The 24,137-nt window shown below is 41.5% G+C and overlaps 1 protein-coding gene and 1 long non-coding RNA gene across 4 annotated transcripts in view; both read left to right on the forward strand.

Annotated features, from left to right (window-relative positions):
* Positions 1-10,598: 10,598 nt before the first annotated feature.
* LOC106591140 (membrane-associated guanylate kinase, WW and PDZ domain-containing protein 2) overlaps positions 10,599-24,137 on the forward strand; it is a 401,362-nt gene continuing 387,823 nt past the window's right edge. For 2 of the 3 annotated variants that reach the window (XM_082957127.1, XM_082957128.1), the window contains exon 1: positions 10,599-11,175. In XM_082957127.1, coding sequence (XP_082813253.1) covers positions 10,812-11,175 — 364 coding nt within the window. In that variant the 5' untranslated portion in view covers positions 10,599-10,811. Of the gene's footprint in view, positions 11,176-23,047; positions 23,382-24,137 lie in introns of those variants that run through there. The other variant, XM_082957129.1, reaches the window with a different exon arrangement.
* LOC145858546 (uncharacterized) lies at positions 20,186-22,805 on the forward strand. Its single transcript, XR_014378948.1, has 3 exons — positions 20,186-20,289; positions 20,611-20,678; positions 20,838-22,805. It is a non-coding gene; the product is annotated as an uncharacterized LOC145858546 (long non-coding RNA).

Consider the following 24,137-nt stretch of genomic DNA (forward strand, 5'->3'; position numbering starts at 1 on the left):
AAGTATTTGACTGATAACCTGAGCCAGGTTGCTGTCACTGGTTAAAGCTTGAAGCTTTTTCTTGAGTAGGCAGGTTGATGAAAGCCAGTCAATATTGAAATCAGCCAGAAAATATACCTCTCTGTTAATATCACATACATTATCAAGAATTTCACTCATATGTGACCGACTGGTTTGATTTGGTCTTATGTAGCAACATGTTAACCTGTTATGGCTAGGGGGCAGTATTTTCACGGCTGGATAAAAAACTTACCCGATTTAATCTGATTATTAGTCCTGCCCAGAAACTAGAATATGCATATAATTATTAGCTTTGGATAGAAAACACTCCAAAGTTTCTAAAACTGTTTGAATGGTGTCTGTGAGTATAACAGAACTCATTTGGCAGGCCAAAACCTGAGAAGATTCCATGCAGGAAGTGCCCTGTCTGACAATTTCTTGCCCTTCTTGATTATCTCTATCCATTACAGGGGATCTCTGCTGTTACGTGACACTTCCTACGGCTCCCATGGGCTCTCAGAAGGCGGAAAAAAGCTGAATCGTGGCTTTGCAGGCTCTGGCTGAAAAAACACTCCAAAGTTTCTAAAACTGTTTGAATGGTGTCTGTGAGTATAACAGAACTCATTTGGCAGGCCAAAACGTAAGAAGATTCTGTACAGGAAGTACCCTGTCTGACCATTTCTTGCCCTTCTTTTTCATCTCTATCCATTACAAAGGATCTCTGCTGTTACGTGACACTTCCTACGGCTGCCATGGGCGCTCAAAGCCCGGGAAAAAGCTGAATGATGTAATTCAAAGCCCTGGCTGAAACACACGAGCGCTTTTGCTAAGTGGTCTATCAGAGGACAAAGGGCTTAGGCTCGTGCACTGGCCGCCCCCGTCTTTCTGTTTTTCCCTCTATTTGCCGAAACACATATTCCCGGTCGGAATATTATTGCTTTTTTACGAGAAAAATGGCATAAAAATTGATTTTAAACAGCGGTTGACATGCTTCAAAGTACGGTAATGAAATATTTACAAATCTTTTGTCACGAAATGCGCCATGCGCACGACCCTTATTTACCATTCGGATAGTGTCTAGAACGCACGAACAAAACGCCGCTATTTGGATATAACGATGGATTATTTTGGACCAAACCAACATTTGTTATTGAAGTAGCAGTCCTGGGAGTGCATTCTGACGAAGAACATCAAAGGTAATCAAACTTTTGTAATAATAAATCTGACTTTGGTCAGGGCTAAACTTGGTGGGTGTCTAAATAGCTTGCCGTGATGGCTGGGCTATCTACTGAGAATATTGCAAAATGTGCTTTCACCGAAAAGCTATTTTAAAATCGGACACCTCGATTGCACAAAGGAGTTCTGTATCTATAATTCTTAAAATAATTATGTTTTTTGTGAACGTTTATCGTGAGTAATTTAGTAAATTCACCGGAGGTTTGCGGGGGGTATGCTAGTTCTGAACGTCACATGCTAATGTAAAAAGCTGGTTTTTGATATAAATATGAACTTGATTGAACAAAACATGCATGTATTGTATAACATAATGTCCTAGGTGTGTCATCTGATGAAGATCATCAAAGGTTAGTACTGCATTTAGCTGTCTTCTGGGTTTTTGTGACATTATATGCTAGCTTGAAAAATGGGTGTCTGATTATTTCTGGCTGGGTACTCTGCTGACATAATCTAATGTTTTGCTTTCGTTGTAAAGCCTTTTTGAAATCGGACAGTGTGGTTAGATTAACGAGAGTCTTGTCTTTAAAATGGTGTAAAATAGTCATATGTTTGAGAAATTGAAGTAATAGCATTTCTAAGGTATTTGAAAATCGCGCCACGGGATTACACTGGCTGTTGCGTAGGTGGGTCGATTTTGTCCCGCCTAGCCCAGAGAGGTTAATGTGATAGAATGTATTCATGTTCAAAGATTAAATCAGTCATCGGCACGCCCCCAGGGACACAGACAGGACCAGGCGACATGTGACAAGCCTGTTCTATGTTCACTATAAAACCCCACCCTGATTTACTTTCTTCAGACCAGGCCTCCACTCCATTGCGAGTTGGCCAATAGGTTTGTCCATCTAATTCCTCTATTGAAAGTTAACTATACCACGCGGTTAACTTTTAGACTATCGATACCGACAGAATAAGAACAACACACTGATCGTAAATATATATTGATTGCAATTGTTCCCGAATGAGTGAGCGGTCATGTGCAAAGGTTTAGCATATTAATGAACCCTGTGTGCCTCCTCAGCTGACCTTTTATGACCCTTTGTGTAACAGGCCGCCATGCCTGTTTAGCCCACTAGGGCACATTACTCTACCAATTCTTTGTGACGATAATTACTTAGTTTAGTAAATAAATGATTTTAAGACAATTGATGTATGGATGACTCTTAGTAAAGGCTGGGTTCGTGCAGATACAACAATTTACGACGTTTGGAATGAGACTGGACGCGAGGTAAAATACACCATTTAAACCAGAAGATAATCGGCCTATAATATAATATTATAATATAGGAAAGTTATTTTAGGAAAATTATAACTTTGTAATCTGAATATTTTCCTTGGTGCCCCAATCTCCGAATTAATTATAGTTAAACGATTAATCAGTTTAATCGCGTGATAATAATTACAGGGAGTTATTTTGATAAACATGACTTCAGTTTAATGGTACCCCAAAGACACGACACCGGTTTTGACCATTCTGCCTGCCCTGACCCTGTGCCTGCCTGCCATTCTGTACCTTGCCACACCACACTGGATTACTGACCCCTGCCTGCTCTGACCAGGAGACTGCCTGCAGTTCTGGACCTTTTGCACCCTATCTGGGTTACTGACCTCTGCCTGCCCTTGACCTGTCGTTTTGCCTGCCACTGTACTAGTAATACAGACAGTGTCGAAGTAACAAAGGTGTATCTGGGTCTGACCTGAAACATGATATATGCACAGAGATACCGTTACAAAATCCTTAGGCCCATTGTTGTACCATTCATCCACCACCATAACCTCATGTTTCAGCATAATAATGCACTGTCCCATGTCACAAGGATCTGTAAGGGAAAACACCCCTGATTTGGACAAAATAACTTGGGAACATATTGGCATAGCACGAATCATACACACAATTGTAAATACCACCAAAAGCGGTCCATCTCCGTGCAAATCATATGGCAATTTTCCGATGGCAATTGCCAATTGTAACACCCCAAATTTCCTTTAGATGGCGAGCGCGCTCCACCGTGGATTTTCATACAGCAAATGATACCCAAGTCTACACCCAATGGTCAGATTTTGATAATATGATTTTTTTTTTAAACTTATCAACCCTTAAAAAAGTGGTTTCTGGACCGTTTTTCGATTTTTTTTTCGATTGTTATGTCAATTACACATGTATAAGAGCTGTATGAACATGCTTATGACGTTTTTTATTGACGTCGTTTTTTGGGTTGCTTTTGCTTGTGCACAAGGCATATGTTTTGTGCATTTTGAATATGATTTCATAGGAAGTCAAAAGTGACATATTTGCTTGTGCATAAGGCATATGATTTGTGCATTTGCAGGCTCTTTGTGTCTTTAAGCACCGCACTGTGTCACTCCGTCCTTGCTGTGTGTGTGTGTGAGAGAGCTTTTCTTTGACATCTGATGGGATATATGACTGAATTACAGTTCATGAGGGTTGCCTAGTCACACATATGAAGTTGTGGAAAGATCTGACCTTTTTAACCCTTCAAAACAGCCCCTATGACACCATTTTAAGGCACTTCTGATTGACACAGGAATCTGAACGTTAGGCTCTTATAGAATATTGAGTTTTAGGTCTTTATGTTAAGAACTGACTTATTTACAGAGGGTTGAACAAGTGTTTGTTGTTTCAGAAAATCACAGAAAATCACAGAAATCTCGCAGAGCTCCGAAACCCGCCTTAACGGACTCATCTGAACACGCTGCAACTGGATATGTAACTTTTTTGAAAAAAAACCCCTCCTATTGTTGAATATCACCAATGTGTCATTGTACAATTTCTCTGAAATGAACATTGGTAAATGCATGGTTCCTTTTCTCCCGACACCGTAGGCTCATGTAGTTTGATGTGAAGTGGTCAAATCAGCACTCTATTTTCCTGTTTGACTTTCAATCCCAGAAAAATAGCCTTAACTCGAAAAGCGTCGAGGCCTCGACTCCATCCTGTTCGGGGCCAACTGCCCATTATGCCAAACCCACACAGACCGAGTTTCGTCTTCGAATTCTTTTCCGTTTAGGAGAAAAAGCCGTAATCGTGATTGGTGATATATGTTACGTTTGCAATATGATTCCATTCGCCCTCCCGTGGAATAATCCGTAACTGCAAAGAAATGACCAAAATTTGAACATTTTATTAAACGGAAACGGAAGGTCCAAGAGACTCCGTTCGATGACTTCCTGGAAGATCCGGCCCCTGTGAGCGGCCCGACGCCGTCCGCGGATTTATCGGACGTAGTCGGACGTCTAGTAAGGGAGCGTACATTTGCAATATGGACTTTCTCACCAACCATACGGCTAGCGCACGAGAGTTCCCTTCATGTATGTAAACAATTCCTGCAAGTTGAAAATGTCCAAGTTCTTCAATGGCCTGCAAACTTAGCAGATATGTCCCCCATTGAGCATGTTTGGGATAAATGAGGCAAATGGTGGTCACACCAGATACTGACTGGTTTTCTAATCCAAGCCCCCACCTTTTTTAAGGTACAGTGCCTTGCGAAAGTATCACCCCCTTGGCATTTTTCCTATTTTGTTGCCTTACAACCTGGAATGAAATTGATTTTGGGGGGGTTTGTATCATTTGATTTACACAACATGCCTACCACTTTGAAGATGCAAAATATTTTTTTTGTTACACAAACAAGAAAAAGACAAAAAAAAGAGAACTTGAGCGTGCATAACTATTCACCCCCCCCCCCCCAAGGTAAGTACTTTGCTGAGCCCCCTATGCAGCAATTGCTGCTGCAAATCTCTTGGGGTACGTCTCTATAAGCTTGACATATCTAGCCACTGGGATTTTTGCCCATTCTTCAAGGCAAAACTGCTCCAGCTCCTTCAAGTTGGATGGGTTCCGCTGGTGTACAGCAATCTTTAAGTCATACCACAGATTCTCAATTGGATTGAGGTTTGGGCTTTAACTAGGCCATTCCAATACATTTAAATGTTTCCCCTTCAACCACTCGAGTGTTGCTTTAGCAGTATGCTTAGGGTCATTGTTCTGCTGGAAGGTGAACCTCCGTCCCAGTCTCAAATCTCTGGAAGACTGAAACAGGTTTCCCTGAAGAATTTCCCTGCATTTAGCGCCATCCATCATCAATTCTGACCAGTTTCCCTGTCCCTGCGATGAAAAACATCCCCACAGCATGATACTGCCACCACCGTGCTTCATTGTGGGGATGGGTTTGTGCCAGACAAAATGTTTTCCTTGATGGCCCAAAATGTTTGACTCATCTGACCAGAGTACCTTCTTCCATATGTTTGGTGAGTCTCCCACATGCCTTTTGGCGAACAGCAAATGTGTTTGCTTATTTTTTTCTTTAAGCAATGGATTTTTTCTGGCCACTCTTCCGTAAAGCCCAGCTCTGTGGAGTGTACAACTTAAAGTGGTCCTATGGACAGATATTCCACTCTCCGCTGTGGAGCTTTGCAGCTCCTTCAGGGTTATCTTTGGTCTCTTTGTTGCCTCTCTGATTAATGCCCTCCTTGCCTGGTCCGTGAATTTTGGTGGGCGGCCCTCTCTTGGCAGGTTTGTTGTGGTGCCATATTCTTTCCATTTTTAATAATGGATTTAATGGTGCTCTGTGGGATGTTCAACATTTTTTATATTTTTTTAGAACCCAACTCTGATCTGTACTTCTCCACAACTTTGTCCCTGACCTGTTTGGAGAGCTCCTTGATCTTCAAAGTGCCGCTTGCTTGGTGGTGCCCCTTGCTTAGTGGTATTGCAGACTCTGGGGCCTTTCAGAACAAGTGACAGATCATGTGACACTTAGATTGCACACAGGTGGACTTTATTTAACTAATTATGTGACTTCTGAAGGTAATTGGTTGCACCATATCTTATTTAAGGGCTTCATAGCAAAGGGGGTTAATACATATGCACGCACCACTTTCCCCGTTTTATATTTATTTGAATTTTTTTAAACAAGTAATTTTTTTTCATTTCACTTCACCAATTTGGACTATTTTGTGTATGTCCATTACATGAAATAAAAATCTATTTAAATTACAGGTTGTAATGAAACAAAATAGGAAAAACGCCAAGAGGGCGCATACTTTTGCAAGGCACTGTATCTCTGATCAACTGATGCATATCTGTATTCCCTGTCATGTGAAATCCATAAATTAGAGCCTAATTAATTTATTCAAATTGACTGATTTCCTTACATGAATTGTAACTCAGTACAATCATTGAATTTGTTAGATTTATATTTTGGTTCAGTAAAGCATTTATTTCACATGACCCATCAATTTAGACAAGTGTGTCTGGGTAAGAATCATCTGATAATTATAAAGTATTTATACAATATTTATCTGGACACTGAAGATCTCGTACAGTGCTGTGTACTACTCCCTTCACAGAACAGCGCAAACTGGCTCTAACCAGAATAGAAAGAGGAGTGGGAGGCAAGTACATTAGAGTGACCTGTGAGGTGTCTGTTTCTCAAACTAGACACTCTAATGTACTTGTCCTCTTGCTCAGTTGTACACCGGGGCCTCCCACACCTCTTTCTATTCTGGTTAGAGCCAGTTTGCTCTGTTCTGTGAAGGGTGTAGTACACAGCGTTGTACGAGATCTTCAGTTTCTTGGCAATTTCTCACATGGAATAGCCTTCATTTCTCAGAACAAGAATAGACTGACAAGTTTCAGAAGAAAAGTCTTTGTTTCTGGACATTTTGAGCCTGTAATCGAACTCACAAATGCTGATGCTCCAGATACTCAACTAGTCTAAAGAAGGCCAGTTTTATTGCTTCTTTAATCAGAACACCAGTTTTCAGCTGTGCTAACATAATTGCAAAAGGTTTTCTAATGATCAATTAGCCTTTTAAAATGGTAAACTTGGATTAGCTAACACAACGTGGCATTAGAACACAGGAGTGATGGTTGCTGATAATGGGCCTCTGTTTGCCTATGTAGATATTCCATAAAAAAATCTGCTGTTTCCAGCTACAATAGTAACAATGTCTACACTGATCAATTTGATGTTATTTTAATGGACAAAATTCGCTTTTCTTTCAAAAACAAGGATATTTCTAAGTGATCCCAAATGTTTGAATGGTGGTGTCGATCAAGGACTAGATAAAGTGCATTTTTGCTACTACTTTCACCACATTTAGTCTTGAAATCTTTGGTTGTTTACTACACTACCCTACTCACTCTATTTAGCATATGGCCTCACGTTAATCCTTAAAGAGATAGGTGGGGCTAAGGCTTAAGAGGGTGTGAATGATGCTGAATGGGTGGAGACAAAGAAGAGCTCTCTGTACCAAAACATTCAAAGGTGTTCCAAAAACATTCATTTTTCGCAAAAGTGGGGTTACAAGTTTATCAACTTTCAAAGCAGAATTACTTTCCAATTGTTCCTCAACTGCAATGTCTGGTATACCATTTTCTAGCTCTGAGTCTCTTATCCAATGTAAAAAAAAAATCTACATAGGAGCCGGTCGGTCAACTATTTCCACACTATGAAGTATAATGCTGGAATAATACTGTGAACTTGTGAAAATGAGGATAATGCCCTTTTAGTGTAAGAACTGTTTGAAAAGATCACATGAAATTTCAGCCTCTTTTGGTGGGATGGAATTTGGCCTGCCTGGTGACATCACCAGGCATTACATCTGTTAATAGACCAATAAGAAAGATAGTTCCAAACCTCTCTGTCAATAACAGCTAGTTTTCCGTTCCCCACTCAGACAGTGGGGACAGTGCTAGCAATTTTTTTGAGAACAATCACAGTAAGGTACTTAATCGTTACTTGGAAATGATTTGATATTGAGATAAAAACAGCTGCATTACACATCAATCCATGGTGTTGGAGAGAAAAACTTGCAGTTTTAAAGCAAATTTACTACAATTCTACACATTTTGCCATGATTTATGCTATGTTAATATGATACTTCTATAAGAGTGAGAGTGACTAACAAATCAATGGGGGCCCCCTGAAAACAGGGCCCCTGGGCACGTGCCCAGCGTGATTGCAACAAGTTTATATAGCTGGCTAGACTAACTTGTTCGCTGATATGGTTAGTTGAGTACCTGTCAGTAACTCACATAACAAGAGGAAAACTGCTGATACACAACCACATTTCAAATTTGCACCCCGTGTATTCTTCTATTCTAACTCTGAACAGTAAATTGAGACCCTGACTGAGTTCCTGACTGAGGGTTGAGACCCTCTGACATATCCCGACCCACCATTAACATGTCTGCCACACACTTTGGGTCACGACCCAAACTTTAACCTCTATGGGCTAGGTGGGACGCTTGCGTGTTTAGCAAGAGCTTCCTGTGACAACCGGAAGTTGTTAAAAACAGCCTAGAGCGATTGTCATAAGGCCAACCTGCACATAGTGAAAATCACGCAACTCAACCATCTGTCATTCAGTCAATTCTTAAGGTAGAGACTTCATATTCAGGATTATGTTTATGTCTACCCCAAAGACAACGTGTGTTGAGCAAGAGCTTCCTGTGACAACCGGAATTTGTTAAAAACAGCCTAGAGCTATTGTCATATGGCCAACCTGCACATAGTGAAAATCACGCAACTCAACCATCTGTCATTCAGTCAATTCTTAAGGTAGAGGCTTCATATTCAGGATTCTGTTTATGTCTACCCCAAAGACAACGTGTGTTGAGCAAGAGCTTCCTGTGACAACCGGAAGTTGTTAAAAACAACCTAGAGCTATTGTCATATAACCTGCACATAGTGAAAATCACGCAACTCAACCATCTGTCATTCAGTCAATTCTTAAGGTAGAGACTTCATATTCAGGATTCTGTTTATGTCTACCCCAAAGACAACGTGTGTTGAGCAAGAGGTTCCTGTGACAACCGGAAGTTGTTAAAAACAGCCTAGAGCAATTGTCATAAGGCCAACCTGCACATAGTGAAAATCACGCAACTCAACCATCTGTCATTCAGTCAATTCTTAAGGTAGAGACTTCATATTCAAGATTCTGTTTATGTCTACCTCAAAGACAACGTGTGTTGAGCAAGAGCTTCCTGTGACAACCGGAAGTGGTTAAAAACAAACTAGAGCTATTGTCATATAACCTGCACATAGTGAAAATCACGCAACTCAACCATCTGTCATTCAGTCAATTCTTAAGGTAGAGACTTCATATTCAGGATTCTGTTTATGTCTACCCCAAAGACAACGTGTGTTGAGCAAGAGCTTCCTGTGACAACCGGAAGTTGTTAAAAACAACCTAGAGCTATTGTCATATAACCTGCACAAGGTGAAAATCACTCAACTCAACCATCTGTCATTCAGTCAATTCTTAAGGTAGAGACTTCATATTCAGGATTCTGTTTATGTCTACCCCAAAGACAACGTGTGTTGAGCAAGAGGTTCCTGTGACAACCGGAATTTGTTAAAAACAGCCTAGAGCTATTGTCATATGGCCAACCTGCACATAGTGAAAATCACGCAACTCAACCATCTGTCATTCAGTCAATTCTTAAGACTACTGAGATCTGATTTTGACATAATGACAGTGTTTTGATGATTGATTTATAAGCGATAGTGGGCTACATCATGAACAATTTAGTTTACATTGTGACCATTGAGAAAACTGAACTGGAAAGATGCCATAATCTGTAGCGCACTGACTTTATTCATATTGAATTCATTGTTGAGTAATGTGTGTTTGTCTACGCCCATACCAGACAGAAACACTTCCTTAAAAATACTATTACAGTAACAGTGCTATTACAGAAATCCTAAAATATCCTATTACAAGTACATTTACTATAAGTATTATAAGAGAGCCTTCCCACTGGGCACATACTGTTTCCATGTAATTTAAATGACGTTGAACCAATGTGGAATAGACGTTGAATTGACGTCTGTGCCCAGTGGGTTTATTACTATTGTTGTAGTAGTTGTACTAGGCTAGTATAAGTAGTAGTAGTAGTAGTAGTAGTAATAGTATAGCAGCAGCTGTTGTTTCTGTTGTTGTTGTTTTAGCTGCACTAGTAGTAGTAGTATAGCGGCAGTAGTAGTTGTAGCAGTGTATGTCAACATCAGAGATACACTCCCTTCTACTTGACTAAACACAGACCGTTAAGTCATTCTGCCTATTGGAGGCAAGTCAGACAACTGACATCCGACGCTTGTTTTACTCTTAGCCTACTTCAATAGCATAATAATGCATGGAAAAAGCTTGCGGTTGGGGGCAAACAAAATTAACAATTTGATGCCATTCATAAGTGATGCTTGTCGCTTTAAATCTGTGTGTGATCAGCTGGTCTATGCGCTCTGAGCGATCTGGCGGTGCAGACTAAAGAACATACATTTGCGCCTCCTTTCATTTTTACTTTCCATCCCTCCTCTACGAACCTGAATTGGAAACATTAATCTCCCCTCCTCCAGACTTCACATCCGGGTCACTCACTAGTAGCCTATCTCCTGTGTCTTGCCTGTGTGTGTGTGACAGCGTAGTTCTCCACCCAACTGTACTGCAGACCTCTACCCTAATACGCTGCATGCTAGATGGATACTATGCCTGGCATGTGTCGGTGATGGAGCTACCGTCGGCGCTCTGAGCTGGTGGGAGCCGAGACCTGCATGACACACACAGGCGGGGATGAGATGATAGACTATCAGATAATACTTGATAATACTAGCTCAATGATGTCCAATAGCCTGAAGAAGAAAAATCACTGGACCAACAAAGTCCACGAAGCGGTTGTCATCATGAGCAAAGAAGGGGAATTTGGCTTCGAGCTGAAGGGGGGCGCGGAGATTGGGCAGTTCCCCTACTTCGGTGAGGTGAAACAAGGCAAAGCGGCTGTCCAGAGTGGCAAGCTGGCTCAGAGTGAGTTGCTGCTGGAAGTCAACAACACGGCGGTGGCTGGGCTCACCACCCGGGATGTTCTGGCCGTCATCAAACACTGCAAAGACCCAGTGCGCTTCAAGTGTGTCAAACAAGGTAAGGTATGCCAGACAGTGGGCTAAAGGCGTAAAAGCGTAAACATTGAATGAGTGTGAGTGAGCCGACGCCACCTTCGAAATATAAGGACCTGTCTGTCTGGTTGTAGCCTGTTTTATGTCTGTCTGCTCATCAGAAATAACCTATCTCTATGTCATCAATGGGTGGGCCTATTGTGAACTATGTCACTCAAAACTGCAAGGGTGAAATCGTGGTGTAGATATTGGGGAGGGATATTTTGAGTGGCATATGGAGGGATATTTGAAAACACAGTATAAATGGAAGGATATGTTGTCACCATCATTAATGAAGGTATTTATAGGCAAATATTAAGAAGACAATATATGAAGACTGTGTTGTATTATAATGATACAGATGCAAATTTATTCATATTAAGAAGACACAGATGAAGACTCCGTTTTATCCTCTTACATCTAGACGTTCCGCTAGCGGAACACCTGCTCCAATATCCAATGATAGGCGTGGCGCGAATTACAAATTCCTCAAAAATACAAAAACTTCAATTTTTCAAACATATGACTATTTCACAGCATTTTAACCTGTTATGGCTAGGGGGCAGTATTTTCACGGCTGGATAAAAAACGTACCCGATTTAATCTGGTTACCACTCCTACCCAGTAACTAGAATATGCATATACTTATTACATAGGGATAGAAAACACCCAAAAGTTTCTAAAACTGTTTGAATGGTGTCTGTGAGTATAACAGAACTCAAATGGCAGGTCAAAACCTGAGAGATTCCTTTACAGGAAGTGGCCTGTCTGACCATTTGTTGAACTTCTTTTCCATCTCTATCATTTACTAAGGATCTCTGCTCTAACGTGACACTTCCCACGTCGTCCATAGGCGCTCAGAGCCCGGGAAAAAACAGAATGTCGTCATTCCAGCCCCAGGCTGAAACACATTATCGCCTTTCTCAAGTGGCCGATCAAGAGACACTGGCTTATGCGCGTGACCCCGACCGCCCCCGCCTTTGGGATTTTTTCCTCTGTTTGCCGAAAAGGAGATTCCCTGTCGGAATATTATCGCTTTTCTACGAGAAAAATGTCGTAAAAATTGATTTTAAACAGCGGTTGACATGCTTCGAAGTACGGTAATGGAATATTTAGAATTTTATTGTCACGAATTGCGCCATGCGCGCGACACTTCTTTACTATTTCGGATAGTGTCTGGAACGCACGAACAAAACGCCGCTATTCGGATATAACGATGGATTATTTTGGACCAAACCAACATTTGTTATTGAAGTAGCAGTCCTGGGTGTGTATTCTGACGAAGACAACAAAAGGTAATGAAACTTTTATAATAGTAAATATGATTATGGTGAGTGCTAAACTTGCCGGGTGTCTAAATAGCGAGCCCGTGATGCCTGGGCTATGTACTTAGAATATTGCAAAATGTGCTTTCACCAAAAAGCTATTTTAAAATCGGACATATCGAGTGCATAGAGGAGGTCTGTATCTATAATTCTTAAAATAATTGTTATGCTTTTTGTGAACGTTTATCGTGAGTAATTTAGTAAAATGTTAGCGAATTCCCCGGAAGTTTGCGGGGGGTATGCTAGTTCTGAACGTCACATGCTAATGTAAAAAGCTGGTTTTTGATATAAATATGAACTTGATTGAACAAAACATGCATGTATTGTATAACATAATGTCCTAGGGTTGTCATCTGATGAAGATCATCAAAGGTGAGTGCTGCATTTAGCTGTCTTCTGGGTTTTGGTGACATTATATGCTGGCTTGAAAAATGGGTGTCTGATTATTTCTGGCTTGGTACTCTGCTGACATAATCTAATGTTTTGCTTTCGTTGTAAAGCCTTTTTGAAATCGGACAGTGTGGTTAGATTAACGAGAGTCTTGTCTTTAAATGGCTGTAAAATAGTCATATGTTTGAGAGATTGAAGTAATAGGATTTTTAAGGTTTTGAAAATCGCGCCACAGGATAGCAGTGGCTGTTACGTAGGTGGGACGAATTCGTCCCGCCTAGCCTAGAGAGGATAACAAATGTTGGGTTGGTCCAAAATAATCCATCGTTATATCCGAATAGCGACGTTTTGTTCGTGCATCCCAGACACTATCCGAATGGTAAAGAAGGGTCGCGCACATGGCGCAATTCGTGACAAAAAAATTCTAAATATTCCATAACCGTACTTCGAAGCATGTCAACCGCTGTTTAAAATCAATTTTTATGCCATTTGTCTCGTAGAAAAGCGATAATATTCCGACCGGGAATCTCCTTTTCGGCAAACAGAGGAAAAAATCACAAAGACGGGGGCGGCCAGGTCACGCGCCTAAGCCCACAGTCCCTTGATCGGCCACTTGAGAAAGGCGATAATGTGTTTCAGCCTGGGGCTGGGATGACGACATTCTGTTTTTTCCCGGGCTCTGAGCGCCTATGGACGACGTAGGAAGTGTCACGTTAGAGCAGAGATCCTTTGTAAAAGATAGAGATGGCAAAGAAGTTCCAGAAATGGTCAGACAGGCCACTTCCTGTAAAGGAATCTCTCAGGTTTTGACCTGCCATTTGAGTTCTGTTATACTCACAGACACCATTCAAACTGTTTTAGAAACTTTAGGGTGTTTTCTATCCATATGTAATAAGTATATGCATATTCTAGTTACTGGGTAGGAGTGGTAACCAGATTAAATCGGGTACGTTTTTTATCCAGCCGTGAAATTACTGCCCCCTAGCCATAAGAGGTTATTATAATGATGCACAAAAATATTGACATAAAATAGTTCCTGCAATTCTACAGTTTGACATGACTTTATGGTATAAAAACACTATAAGTGGAAGGATAAGTCACCGTCAATGAAAGTATTTCAAGGCAAATATTAAGATGGCAGAAAAGATGAAGACTGAGTATAATGATGGACATGAATATTTATATAGGATATCATTTACTAAAATTATCATACATTGAGTATCAAGTTCTGTAGTTTACATAGATTACATGTGGAAAACATACACTTGAGGGGCTGAGCTAAAATATACCTTCCAGTTTATTTAGAGTTTTGATATTCAGTCTAACAAACAGATGTCATTTAAGAAAATAGTTAAAGTGGCTTCAAGATATTTCACTTAGGGTTCAGGGTGGTCTGAGTTTAACTAAGGAGAGAGCGAGACCATTGTAAATACATGCTTTTTGTACTTTAACAATTTGCACATCGTAAAACACTGTACATTGCCTTAATATGAAATTAGAACATTATTGTGTGTGTGCCAGAGGAGAGTCTCCATTGAAGCTGTATATTATTCCAGGAGTAATATTTGACATACTATTACTGAAGCTTGAGGGTTGATGTAATCTGAAGGTGGCTGACAGAGCCTGGACTTGATCTTTTTAGAAGGCAGACAGTGGCTGGACTCTGAAGGTGTCTGACAGAGGCTGGACTTGACCTTTCTAGGAGGCAGACAGTGCCTGGGCTCTGAATGTGGTTTACTGGTCCGGACTTTGATGGGCTGGAATTTTCTAGGAGGCAGACAGTTGGACTCTGAAGATGGCTGACAGAGCCTGAACTGGACTAAACTTGGGAGAAGGCAGGCAGTGGCTGGACTCTGGGGGTGGCTGACAGATACAGGTTATCTCTAGGAGGCAGACAGTAGCTGGACTCTGAAGATGGCTGACAGAGACTGCACTAAACTTGGCTGGTTGAATTTGATGGAGGCAGACATTATTTGTTTCCATCTTCAACATCAGTAAAATATACACCTTGACAGGGTCCACCGTTTTGTGGGACTACTGTTTATTTTTTTAGATAATTAATCTCACTCACCTGTAGATCAACACTGATGCTACACCTGTCTGCGCTGACATCACTTTCGTGTCTGTCACTTGTTTCTTTCACACCCTATCACAGCAGACATTGAGCCAGACAGAGACAATGAACATTGTCCTGTGTTACTGGATAACCTATAAAGTTTACTTTAAAGGACACAGTGAGTTGCTCTCTGTCCCAACAGATTCACAGATGGCACATTCTATATTGCACTATACACTGCCCTTTCCCACCTGGAAAAAAGGAACACCTATGTGAGAATGCTGTTCATTATCTACAGCTAAGCGTTCAACACCATAGTGCCCTCTAAGCTCACCACTAAGCTAAGGACCCTGGGACTAAACACTTTCCTCTGCAAATGGATCCTGGACTTCCCGACGTGCCACCGCCAGGTGGTAAGGGTAGGCAACAACACATCTGCCACACTGATCCTCAACACGGGGGCCCTTCAAGGGTGCGTGGTTAGTCCACTCCTGTACTCCCTGTTCACCCACGACTGTGTGGCCAAGCATGACTCCAACACCATCATTAAGTTTGCCGACGACACAATGGTGGTTGGCCTGATCACTGACAACAATGAGATAGCCTATAGGGAGGAGGTCAGAGACCTGGCAGAGTGGTGCCAGGACAACAACCTCTCCCTCATCGCTATCAAGATATAGGAGCTGATCGTGAACAGCTCCTTTGGAATGAGGGCCGGGCATGCCCCCATTCATATCGACAGGGCTGTAGGGGAGTGGGTCAAGAGTTTCAAGTTCCTTGGTGTCCACATCACCAAACTTTCATGGTCCAAACACACCAAGACAGTCGCGAAGAGGGCACGACAATGCCTATTCCCCTCAGGAGACATAAAAAGGTTATACAGCTGCACCATCGAGAGCCTCTTGACAGATTGCATATGGTATGGCAGCTGCTCGGCATTCAACTGCAAGGCGCTACAGAGGGAAGTGCGTATGGCCCAGTACATCACTGTGGCCAAGCTTCTTGCCATCTGGGAGCTCTATACCAGGCGGTGTCAGCGGAAGGCCCTAAAAATGGTCAAAGTCTCCAGCCTCCCTAGTTATAGACTGTTCTGTCTGCTACCGCACGGCAAGCAGTGCCGGAGCGCAAAGTCTAGGTCCAAAAGGCTCCTTAACAATCCATAAGACTGCTGAACAGGTAATGAAATGGCTACACGGACTATTTGAATTGACCCCCTTTTTTACGCTGTTTATTATCTACGCATACTGACTTTACCCCTACCTACATGTACATTAGACATCAATTACCTCGACTAACCCGTACGCCTGCACATTTACTCGGTAACGGTACCAGCTGTATTTAGCCTTGTTATTTTGTGTTTCTTTTTTTACTTTAGTTTATTTAGCAAATATTTTTTTCATTCTGCACTGTTCGTCAAGTGTTTGTACGTAAGCATTTCACGGTAAGGTCTACACCTATTGTATTTGGCGCATGTGACAAATAACATATTGATTGGATTTGATCAACAATCAATTCTGTCTCATTGATTTTTAACCTAGGTAAAAAAGTAGATACAAATATGTGATGGTTGCTGAAGGCAGAGAGTGCGCAGTATGAGGTTATGTGTCTGTGCATGACTGGTTACCAAAGGAAGGCAAATGTTGTATTTGCCACTATCAACATCAGTAAAGATATACCTTCACAGGGACCACACAGTTTTGTGACGGTTTATTTTCACTTTAGGGGATAAGTCATCTCAATCACCTGTAGATCAACACTGCTGGTACCCCTGCCTGCACTGACATCATTCTCTTCACTGTCCCTTGCTCCTCTCGCACCCTATCACAGCAGACATGGATATATACAGTGACCCAGACAGAGACAGTGAACAATGAAGTTTACTTTACAGGACACATTTACTGTGAGTTCAGCAATCACATTTAATTAGGACTACATTTTTTATTTATTAACCAGGCAAGTCAGTTAAGACCAAATTCTTATTTACAATGATGGCCTACCCCGGCCAAACCCTAACCCAGATGATGTTGGGTCAATTGTGCGCCGCCCTATGGGACTCCCAACCACGGCCAGTTGTGACACAGCCTGGAATCGAACCAAGGTCTGTAGTGACACCTCTAGCACTGAGATGCAGTGCCTTAGACTGCTACACCACATGATTCTTTCAAGATTGTAAATGACATGACCAAATGACCAAACAGTTTCCATCCCCCCTCTGAACTACTGTCTTCCATTGAGTTCACAGTGTGCACTGCTCAGTGGGACAGAAGTTCCAGCTCAGTGGGACAGAAATTCCGAGGGGGGATGGGCGTGCTGCTAACTTTTCTTTTAGGTTGATGCCCAAAGACAATGCGGATATCTGGTCCCTTTCTTTTACCTGGCGGTGGCATGTCGAGACAGACTAGGCTGAGACTCACTACTCACTCACACTGTGAATAAAATAACATAGCTAGTAACCCCGTCCAAAGGCTCGAATTGCTGGCACATAGAGCATGGAAACACTGTGCCTACAGCACTGCATAGCGATAAAATCTGACTGTAGTTTAACCTGTTTAGGATAGGGGGCAGTATTTTCACGGCTGGATAAAAAACGTACACGATTTAATCTGGTTATTACTCCTGCCCAGAACCTAGAATATGCATATCATTAGTAGATGTGGATAGAAAACACCCTAAAGTTTCTAAAACTGTTTGAATGGTGTCTGTGACTATAACAGAACTCATATGGCAGGCCAAAACCTGAGAAGATTCCATACAGGAAGTGCCCTCTCTGACCATTTCTTAACTTCTATGGCCTCTTTAGGGAAAATAGAGGATCTCTGCTGTAACGTGACATTTTCTAAGGCTCCCATAGGCTCTCAGAAGGCGCCAGAATGGGGAATGATGACTGCAGTCCCTGGGCGAAAAACAGTAGGGCATTTGGAAAGTGGTCGATCTGAGAACAATGACATGGGTGCGCACGTGCATGTGAAGAGTCCATTTTACATTTTCAGTGTTTGAACGAAAACAAGGTCTCCCGGTCGGAATATTATTGCTATTTTACGAGAAAAATCGCATAAAAATTTATTTTAAACAGCGTTTGACATGCTTCGAAGTACGGTAACGGAATATTTTGAAAAAATGTTGTCACGATATGCGCCGGCGTGTCACCCTTCGGATAGTGTCTTGAACGCAAGAACAAACGCAGCTATTTGGATATAACTATGGATTATTTGGAACCAAAACAACATTGGGTGTTGAAGTAGAAGTCCTGGGAGTGCATTCTGACGAAGAACAGCAAAGGTAATACAATTTTTCTTATAGTAAATCAGAGTTTGGTGAGGGCCAAACTTGGTGGGTGTCAAACTAGCTAGCCATGATGGCCGGGCTATCGACTCAGAATATTGCAAAATGTGCTTTCACCGAAAAGCTATTTTAAAATCGGACACTGCGATTGCATAAAGGAGTTCTGTATCTATAATTCTTAAAATAATTGTTATGTTTTTTGTCAACGTTTATCGTGAGTAATTTAGTAAATTCACCGGAAGTGTTCGGTGGGTATGCTAGTTCTGAACAAATCATGCTAATGTAAAAAGCTGGTTTTTGATATAAATATGAACTTGATTGAACAAAACATGCATGTATTGTATAACATAATGTCCTAGGAGTGTCATCTGATGAAGATCAAAGGTTAGAGCTGCATTTAGCTGTGGTTTTGGTTTTTGTGACATATATGCTTGCTTTGAAAATGACTGTGTGATTTATTTTTGGCAGGTTACTCTCCTGACATAATCTAATGTTTTGCTTTCGCTGTAAAGCCTTTTTGAAATCGGACAATGTGGTTAGATTAATGAGAGTCTTGTCTTTAAAATGGTGTAAAATAGTCATATGTTTGAGAAATTGAAGTTATAGCATTTTTAACCTCTCTAGGGTAGGTGGCACCAAATCGTCCCACCTACGCAACAGCCAGTCTAATCCCGTGGCGCGATATTCAAATATCTTAAAAATGCTATTACTTCAATTTATAAATCAGGGTTACGAGCATGGCGCATTTCGTGACAAAAAAATTCTAAATATTCCATTACCGTACTTCGAAGCATGTCAACCGCTGTTTAAAATCAATTTTTATGCAATTTATCTCGTAAAAAAGCAATAATATTCCGACCGGGAATCTGCGTTTCGGTAAATAGAGGGAAATAAAGAAAGACGGGGCGACCAGTGCACGCGCCTAAGCCCACTGTCCCCTGATCGGCCACTTGACAAAGGCGATAATGTGTTTCAGCCTGGGGCTGGAATGACGACATTCAGCTTTTTCCCGGGCTCTGAGAGCCTATCTGAGCCGTGGGAAGTGTCACGTTACCGCAGAGATCCTTTGTTTTGGAAAGAGATGTCAAAGAAAGCCAATAAATGGTCAGACAGGCCACTTCCTGTAAAGGAATCTCTCAGGTTTTTGCCTGCCATATGAGTTCTGTTATACTCACAGACACCATTCAAACAGTTTTAGAAACTTTATGGTGTTTTCTATCCATATCTAATAAGTATATCCATATTCTAGTTACTGGGTAGGAGTAGTAACCAGATTAAATCGGGTACGTTTTTTATCCGGCGGTGTAAATACTGCCCCCTAGCCCTAAGAGGTTAAATAGGTAAGTCTGAAGACCTCTTGTATTGCCAACCTATTGCCAAACTACAATGGCAGTAAATATTTTTATGAATTCGACAACTCTTAATGATAAGGAAACTTTATATCACACCTTTTTCTGAAGTGAATGGTTTCACCACTACATTACGCACAGTGCGAGCAAGGTTGATTGAAACTCTACATTTTCCCTTTGTCACACTAGCTAGACATTTTGGTTAGCTAGCTAGCTTTTGTATTAGCTAGCTAGCTTTACTAATATTCAAGTCATGTTATTCTGTTTTCATATCGGGCAGTTGATGAGCTGAATATCAAGTTATCGAGATGGGAGTAAGAGAGACAAAAGGTGAGTTATTCCCATTAAGACTTGTACAACGTCCTGAAATATTCACAAGGACTTTGATGTTTTAATTCTGTCAAGAATTTTTCACATATTGCTATCCCAATTATGCATTTTTATTCATTCCTTAAGTGATTGGTACTCACGAGCCAACACATAACAAGCAATAGACTGGCAGTAGTTAGAAATGTGAATGGTTTAAGTTCCGTGATTCTATTAAAACCAACTAGTTAACTTTCATTGCTAATACACCAGTGACTTTATCTTCTCAGATGTGGCAGCAAAAATATTTTGGACCAAAGACAGAAACATCAGATACCTCAAAATGAGCAACAGAGGGAACAAAAACAACTAAAATGGCATGCCAGAGACAGGTTAGTTCATAAATGTGAACCAATCCATATATTTGTAAAGGCAGTACTCAGTCCTGAAATGACAAGCCCTGTACAATTCATTTTTGTTATATATAACCATGGGATTTCAGTGTTGAATACCTTCTGTTTATTAGGCAGGATAACCCTTTGTCTCCATTTCACAGGCTTTGTCAGTCATGTGAAGGAGATTACCACTGAAAAGTATTGTCATGCTATTGAAGGCAGTGCTATGAAGGGCCAGCCATCTCAAATATGTTACATGAAATAGTGGGGAAAATGTTATGCATAACCTACATTTCATGTATTTTCTTTATGTCTCAGCAAGAATAGGCCGCACTACACCACTGCTCGTCAGTCAGGTTGAGCGCAAATTGAGGCAGATTTTGAAGGTGAGTTAGTCCCATAAAGACAGACTGACTAACAGTTCTAATCTAGTTCTTACAATTTTCTCAAGGATTTTGATGCATATAACCATTGCTAATACACCACACTGACTGACTGACTGACTGACTGACTGACTGACTGACTGACTATCTTCTCAAGTGCAGCGGTAATGTACTGAAATTGGACACCCCAGACAGAGCATCAGAGACGGACATGAAAAAGCGAAGGCGGCGCTGCCAGAAGACAGGTTTGTTATAAATGTGAACTAATCCAAACATTTTAAATAGCGTACTGAGTTTTAAATAGTTGACTTGTTCCACAGATTTTTGTGTGTTTTTTAAACTTTGAGATTCCAGTGTTCAAGACTCTTGTTTATTGAGCAGAATAAGTCATTATCGCCTGTCTTTTTACAGGCTTTGGTCAGTCGCCTAAAAGAGCTCTCTGCTGAAGAGGCAGCAATTTGATGGGCAACTGAACATATGATGTCTGATGTGGAGACGGACCCAGAAGACCTCAATGCATTTTTAATAACCTCCCCACCCTGGTACTCCCCTGAGTTTGAGGACTTGATTGCATCAGCACACCAGAGAAAAAAGGGCCAAGCACTCTTATGGGGAGAAAAGGCGCCGTCAGAATGAAAACTGGAGCAAACGTCCACTGCAGTCCTACCTAGAATGTCTGATTGTGCAATAAACCACAGACAATCACCTGCACCTTAGACTATTTTCACTGACTCTTCACACCTGCTTCTCAAGAGACTTTTTGCACTAACTTCCACACATGCACACACACACACCATTACTGCTACTATTTATAATTTCTTATATAAGGTGCTCTACCATGTCTACCACATTTTAGTCTATACTGTATGTTCTTTATGTGTGTATATACAGTATTTTCAAACCTTACCCTCTTCTTTTTATTACTCTTTATTAAGGGTTCAAGTAGCGAAGCCCTATTGTATTTGTTCCAGTTCATTATTGTTATTATTAAGTTATTTTTTTCTGCCATTTTGGGGGGAAAAAAACAAAGGCCCAGGACTGTGCAACTTAGCAACTTGGTAAAGGGCCAACGGCCACATCCTCTAATGCAATACCATGCCAATTGGCCACATAGTGCCGTTTATAATAAGCAATTGAAAACGCAAACTTTTTAAGATCAGCCCGCGCACCCGTGTGACCTGGTCATGAAATTTAGTCCATAGGTCCATCTCCTCAAAATGAACACATTTTCCTCAAGAAACAATAAAGTACTCCATGATGGATTTTTCCGCCATTTAGAATTGTGTACAAATCACTTAAAAAAACTACTCCTCTAGCACCAATTGACCGATCTACACAAACACTTGACATGTATGGACCAAGGTCCCTCAACGCAATATTTTGTAGACTAGTAACTAAAACAATTTTAAATTCATACAAATCAAACGACATTCGTATTGTGACAGAAATTGGTGCACATGTTCCAAATACTGTCAAAACTCAACATATCTAAGCGCATTTCGATCTACCACATGGTGGCGCTATAACGGGCAGATTTACATTTCTTGATCTGTTTGACTTAGTGATGAAATTTGGCACACACGCTCAGGCTGAACACATTGGCTCTCATGATCTTTAGTGTCCTCGAGTGTTGATGACTTCCTTAGAAACAGAGAGGACACCGACTTTTGAGTGTTAAGAATTAAAACACTTAAGTCCTTCCAACTGGCATGGAAGTGCCTACCCACTGGGTTGACTCAACATTGTTTCCATGTCATGACAATGAAGTTACATTGACCCAACGTGGAGTAGGAGTTGAATTGATGTCTGTGCCCAGTGGGTAGTCTTCAGAGGTGTAAGGATAATTTGGCGTCTGAAACTAGGGCATTTGGTGCAGCGTTAGTTCAAGTTTTAATGTCACATGCACAAATACAGTATTCGTGTTGAGTATGGGTTATTTTTGTTGACCCTATAATTGGAAATTAATTACCTAAACTGTCAGGACAATTTGTGTGCTTGTTTGTGTGTATGAGTGTAACTTACAGTATATTTATTAACACAGGTGACGTTATACATGAACTAGAGTTTAGATACACGTAGGTAACTGTGTGTGTCTGTGTGGCTGTGTTTGTATATTCCTGATTTCTTATAAAAATTTGCCCTGGACTGTGCTTAGGGCTGTGTGTTTATGTGTGTGTGTGTGTGTGTGTGGTGTGTGTGTGTGTGTGTGTGTGTGTGTGTGTGTGTGTGTGCTCACTGGCATATTTTGCTGCAGCAGTAGGATGTGTGTGTATCTCCCGTCAGTAACATTGGTTGGTCAACCAGCTAAAGAGTGTGTGCAGAACTCCCATCAGTGAACAGGGGGTGCTACAGGACTGTAGAACCCCTCTAACCAATCAGCAAACAGATCTGGATGAGCCCGGCTTCCCACTGGCAGATTCCTTTTTTCCACTGTCGTCTCCCGACGGTTGTCGTCTCTCCACCTCTCTCTCCCTTCCCCCGTCTCCATCACCGTTCCTGGGATGTAAATTAGCTGCAGCGGGGGCTGTATGTTGGAGCATTGGTAGAGAACCTGGGATAGAGTGATTTAGAGGCTGGCCAAGCCAGGGATGGAGGCACTGTGCCTGGGCACGTGGCTAGAGGACGGCTGGGAGGAAAGGGCTCTCTGGATGTATACCTGTGGAGGACGGCGCACCTCTTTTACCAGCTGGGCCAGCAGCAGATAAGGTGCCTGCACAGTGTGTGTGTGTGTGTGTGTGGGGGGGGGGGGGGGGCGGGGGCATTTCAGCATTGATTCGGCACTGATTGTGTCAATGTGATTTTCACACTGCGACAGTCGGATCATCTTTTCCCCATCAGCTAGCATTTTCTACTTGTTTCCCTCTCCTCCTTTCCACCCTTTCTTCTCCTGCTGTGCTCTAACCAGCAGAGCTGTCTGCTTTTATGGTGGGATTCACCACAGTGCCTCAGACCTTTGTTATAATGGTGTCATTCATTTTTACATAAGGTGTTATTGATGAGGACGAGCTCTGTGTTTTCAGATCAAATCATTGCAGTTGTTACCGTCAGGGTTATGGGCTGTGTGTGCATTTCTTTGTTTTAGATCAGTGCAGTTGACACTGTCTAGAGGCAGTTGTGTGTGCTACTGTAAAAGCATTTCCTCTTGATGGACTGTAAACAATTGTCGTCGTGTATGCATGATTCCCTGTGCCAGTGGATTGGATACTGTGTGTACCGTAATAGCTTGAACATACAAGATGATATGAATGTCCTACTGTATACTGATTGAGAGTCGTCTCCGTTTGTGAGGTAGTCATCATTCCCAGTAAGCATAGAGCTCACTGTATGGCCACCCTGTGTGTTAAGTGAGAGGTAATTTGATTTGTAGATCCAAATCAAATGTTATTCGTTACATGCTTCGTAAACAGGTGTGGACTAATAGTTACTTATGGGCCCTTACCAAAAGTGCTGATAGATAAGTAA

Source organism: Salmo salar, chromosome 10, assembly GCF_965601325.2.
Source record: "Salmo salar chromosome 10, fSalSal1, whole genome shotgun sequence".
Lineage (NCBI taxonomy): Eukaryota > Metazoa > Chordata > Actinopteri > Salmoniformes > Salmonidae > Salmo > Salmo salar.